This window comes from Penaeus monodon, chromosome 39 (genome assembly GCF_015228065.2).
Source record: "Penaeus monodon isolate SGIC_2016 chromosome 39, NSTDA_Pmon_1, whole genome shotgun sequence".
In the NCBI taxonomy this organism is placed as follows: Eukaryota; Metazoa; Arthropoda; class Malacostraca; order Decapoda; family Penaeidae; genus Penaeus; species Penaeus monodon.
The window spans coordinates 7,806,593-7,812,116 of NC_051424.1; the positions used below are offsets into that span (position 1 = coordinate 7,806,593).

At 35.9% G+C, this 5,524-nt stretch overlaps 2 protein-coding genes across 2 annotated transcripts in view; one reads left to right on the plus strand and one right to left on the minus strand.

Annotated features, from left to right (window-relative positions):
* The window catches only part of LOC119597663 (actin, muscle-like), a 17,343-nt gene that overhangs the window by 10,292 nt on the left and 1,527 nt on the right, over positions 1 to 5,524 (plus strand). The window lies entirely within an intron of this gene.
* On the minus strand, positions 2,665 to 3,284 carry LOC119597459 (actin-41-like). Its single transcript, XM_037947033.1, has 2 exons — positions 3,078 to 3,284; positions 2,665 to 2,964 (listed from the first exon to the last, which is right to left on the minus strand). The coding sequence occupies exons 1-2, from the start codon at positions 3,282 to 3,284 to the stop codon at positions 2,665 to 2,667; spliced, it is 507 nt and encodes a 168-aa protein (XP_037802961.1).

Sequence of the window (5,524 nt, forward strand, 5' to 3'; positions counted from 1 at the left end):
GTCATAAACCGTTCTCCGCGACGAACCTCTTGCTCATCATGCCTATTTTTAGATTTTTCTTTGCCCATATGAGTCAGACGCCAATGTTTTCCTTTATTTCACTCTGATTCCTCGTCTTTTCTTCTTCTTCTTCCTCTTCTTTTACAACTTCTTCTACTACTATTACTACTACTACAGTTACTACTACTAATAATAATAATGATAATAATAATAATAATAATAATAATAACAATAATACATATATTACTACTACTATTACTATTTCTACTACTACTTCTAATACTACCCCTTATATTACTACTACTCCACTTATATTACTACTACTACTTCTACTATATCATTATTACTACTATTTCTACTACTACTTCTACTACTACTACTACTACTTATATTACTACTACTACTTATATTACTACTACTACTACTTTTACTAATACCTCTACTACCACTACTACTCCTGCTACTACCATTTCCCCGACAGTCATATATGTGAAAGGATGATTCCTTATTGAAATCATGTTTCCTTAATTCTTATTCGACTAAAGAATTGGGTTTAAAAATTATACATGCTTTACGCAGTTCTATGGTATATAACTATCGATAATAGACAATAGACTAATTGAAAGATAGATAGATAGAGAGAGAGACTGAGAGAGAGAGAGATATTATATATATATACATATATATATATATATATATATATATATATATATTAACATAATAAAACCAAAAACATACAGACACAGACATCTATATCTATCTATCAATCAATATATATACATATATTTTTGTGCGCGCGCGCGCGTGTGTGTGTGTGTGTGTGTGTGTGTGTGTGTGTGTACGTATGCGTGTATGTATGTGAGTGTGTGTTTACATATTCCCCATTTTTCATAATGTTGTAGGAATATTATATAAATATATTTTATATTATAATTATATATAATTATATTATATCATATTATTTATGTTTAACACACACACACGCAAACCCCACACACACACACTCCACACACGCCACATACACAAACAACACCCCACCAACACACACAACACACAACACACACACAAACCGCGCGCGCGCCGGCGGCGCGCGTACGCACGCACCCCACAAATATATAATTTTATATTATATTAATATATATATATATATAATACATATATATATTTAAAATAATATATTATACTGTAATTTGTATAAACTGTACATACTACATTGTATATCCTACATCCCCACAAACAACAACCCACACACACACACACACCACACACACAAATAATATAATATATATATATATTTTATATATAATTATATTATTTAATAATATTGTTGTAGTTTATGTGTGGTGTGTGTTTTGTGTGTGTGTGTGGGGGTGTGTGTGTGTGTGTGTGTGTGTGTGTGCGTGTGTGCGTGTGCGTTGTGAGTGTGTAGTGTGTGTGTATGTTTTTCTGTTGTGAGTAAAAATACCCACAAACCCCCACACGCTTAAACTAAAGAAAAACGGACACATACACACAATATATATATATTTTATATATAATATATATTTTATATATATAATATATATATTAAATATATATACATTTTGTGTATATATAAAATTAATATATATATATATTATATATTATATATATATATATATAATTATATTTATGATGTGTGTGTGTGTGTGTGTGGTTGTGTATGTATTATAAAATATAATATATATATATATATATATATATATATATATATATAATATATTATATTACATAACGTTTATATAGATTAAATACTTTATACATACATACATACATACATAACACACACTTACAACACCACACACACACAACACACACCACAAAAACCACACACACCACATAATATTATATATAAAAAATTAATAAAAATATTAATATATTATATATATAAAATATATAATATATATATATTTTATAAAATATATATCTAATTTTATATATTATAATATATATGACATATACAACGAAGCGGTTTTTCTGTGGGGTAATGGCAAGACTGGGTGTTTTTTTTAAGCATCAACATGTCTTTCTTTTTATAAAAAAAAGCGTTTTAATATTCGTTTATGTATTGATTATGGTCAAAAATAACATTAACCCAGAACAACCAAAGACATCTTTAATTTTTGAAGGAAATAGAAAAAAAAATATAAAAATTAAAATAAAGGTGCTTTTTATCGTGAGAAATAGAACCTTGCGGTGGGAAAAGCCGGGGCCGGCTCGTCATACTCCCCCTGGGGATCCACTGGACTGGAAGGGGGCAGGGAACCGGGTGGGAACCCCCGGGGGGTCCACACGAGTATTTGCGCTCAGGGGAGCAAAGATCTTTATCTTGATGGGGGAAGGGGCCAAAGGGCGTGATTTCCTTCTCATGGGTCAGCAAACCAGGGTAATGGGGTACCACCAAAAGTACATTATTGGGGAAAAGGTCCTTCCTGATATCAATGTCGCACCTCATGATGGGGTTTTTACACGGTCTCGTGGGTACCAACAGATTCCATACCCAGGAGGAAGGCTGGAACAGAGACTCGGGGGAACGGGAAACGCTCGTTTTCCAATGGTGATGACCTGACCGCAGGAATTCATAGGGCTTCTCGAGGGATGAGGGAAACAGCAGCAACGTTCATCTCGCTCTCGAAATCAAGGCGACTAGAAAATTTCTCCTTGATGCACGAACGATTTCACGTTCAGCGGTGTGGGAAAGGGGTAGCCCCGCTCATCAGATCTTATCAGGGAAAACGGGAGGGCACGACCAGCCAAATCAAAACGAAGGTTTGCATGAGGAAGAGCATAAACCCTTTGTAGAGGGGGCAGTGTGAGAGACGCCTCACCAGAGTCCGCACAATACCAGTGGTACGACCAAGGCGAAGGGACGCACCCTGGATGGGCCCCGTACATGGCGGTTGTTAAGGGCTCGAAAATGATCTGGGTTTTCTTTTCAGGGTTGGCCTTGGGGGTTTAGGGAGCCTCAGTGAGGGGGAGGGAGATTCCTCAGGACAACACGGTTCGTTGTAGAAAGGGGTATGCCAGTTTTCTCCATTCGTCCCAGTTGGTGATGATACCGTGCTCGTGGGGGCTTGAGAGTCGGTCCCCCTCTTCTCTGGGCCTCTGCCGACGTAGGCTCCTTCTGACCCATGCCGACCATCACACCCTGATGACGGGGCGGCCGAGATGGAGGGGAAACGGCACGAGGGGCGTCGCTCCGGCGAAGCCGGCTTGACCATCCGGGGCCTTTCAAACCACCAGGGGCTTACGTCGTCGTCACACATGTTTGAAGGGTTTTAGACCCGCCAAAAAAATTGGAATATAAGATATTTATCACAGACAAACCCTCACTGACAACGAATTATAGGTAGACGATAAAAAGTTTATTGGGATAGACACTCTTGCAAAAACAAAAGAGAGAGAGAGAGGGGAAGGGTTGGGGGCGAAAGGGGAGATTGATAAATAATTTTTCCATAGATCACACTTTTATAAAGATTTTTTAAAAAAATACCCTATGTTAGTGTTGTGCATGCATGAAAAAAAACGTGGTTTTTGTTTTGGGACAAAAATGTTAATCTGAAAACAGAAAAAAGTGGGTTTTATTGTGTTTAGCTACAAAATACAGCACCTATATGAAAAAAACTTTGAACCTTGATTAAAATTTGAAAAGACACATCAGTTTGATCTCAAATCGTTTTTAGATAAACCTTAAAAAAAAAAAAATTTAAAGATATTTTTAATCCTACCTCGCCAAGTAATCCACGAACTTATCGCACGACTGACAAATTTACCAACCCTCACGATAAATGCCCTTCACAAGACTCGACTTCCTGAGCCTAAATACACTAGGGGTTGCTTTGCCCCCCACCTTATATCCACCTAAAATTGGAAATTAAACTACACTTTCGGCAACTTGGGGAAACTAACACTTTGGGTGGAGGTTTTTTACTTAAAAATTTGGGTGGGCCCCTTAAAAAATTTTTTCCAAAAACCCCCCGGGGGGAAAAAAATATCAAAAACCCGACTTCAAAAGTTTTTCTTTGAAGGGAAAACCCTTCTTTTTTTTGAATTTCAGAAAACCGGGCTTCCATATGCCCAACCCTTTTAAATTTTTTCCAAAAGTAATATCCGGGCGGGGTTCCCCTTTTTCTTTTGCACCCCCCCTTCCTCAGGGTTTTAATTTTTCGTTTTGTGCCATTAAACCAAAAAAAAACCAAAAAATTTTTTTTCCCAAAACCCCCTTTTTTATTAATTGGTTCCAACGATTTTTTTGGGTCGCTTCCAAAACCTTTTTAGAAATTTTACAATTTTAGGTACTTGGGGACAATTAACCAAAAATAAAGACTATACACCCAAAGAAATTTTTTATTTCTTAACAAAATTTTTAAAAAGGGAAAAATCCATGTCATTTTTAAAATATTTAAGTATTATACTTTTCATAATTTTCATTTCATATTTTAATTGCCTTTTTTAGGACAAACCGTACTGTTAGCCAAACAACACAAAATAGATGAAAAAAACAAAAAACATTCGTTGTTTTTGTGTGTTTTTTTAATATTTTGGTGTTTTGTTTTTACCTATACAAAAAAAATTTGTTTACGCCCCAAAGTAACTGTGGAAAACCTTTAAAACCAAAATGGGGAAACAAACAAAATACCGCCGTTTCCAACACCCACAAAAACAATAAAAGCCATACCAAACCCCTGATCCAAAACAACACATGCCAAACACACCACACACACACCACATACACACACACCACAACAACACCCCCCACACGCCGCACACAACACACACACACAAACACACACACACCACATTTACAACACACACACACACACACCCACCACACACACACACACACACAACAAAAAAAATATTATTAATATTATATATATATAATTTTATAATATATATATAAAAATTTTGCATTAGTGTAGTGTATTATATATATATATAATATATATATTATAATATTATATATATAATATATATACTTATATATAATCTATCTATAAAACTATCTATCATCTCTGTCCACATATATATATTTTTATACACACAATACGCCCACACCCCACAACACAAAACAGTGTGTGCGTGTGTATTACATATACATAATATTTGAATATATATATCCATGTGCATGTGTGGTTTTTAGGTTTTTTTTTTTTTTTTTTAACAGCCATTCATTCCATGCAGGACATGGCCTCTCTCAATTCACTATGAGATTTTTTATATGGCAGTGCCCCCTTGCCTGATTGGGTCCCTTCCTAATCAAACCCGGTTTGTGCCCCCGGGGGTGACTTCCCCTACCACCTCTTTGACTTTCAAAGGGGATATGTCGTTTTCTAGGGGGCAAAGAGTGAAGTTCCTTGCCCAAGGGAAAACGCGCCGTCCGGGGACTCAAAACCCCCGAACTCAGATTGCCCCCGTGACAATCTTGGTCCATGCTCTAACCGCTCGGGCCCTCGCGGCCCCAAAAAAAAAAAAAAAAAAAAAAAAAAATTAAATTTTTTTTTTT

Bases quoted from the DNA above. Each gene is read 5' to 3' on its own strand.
- LOC119597459 (XM_037947033.1), bottom strand. From the start codon at position 3,284: ATGTGTGACGACGACGTAAGCCCCTGGTGGTTTGAAAGGCCCCGGATG. The intron at 2,965-3,077 runs GTATCATCACCA...TAAACCCCCAAG, and splicing joins CTCAAGCCCCCACGAGCACG to GCCAACCCTGAAAAGAAAAC.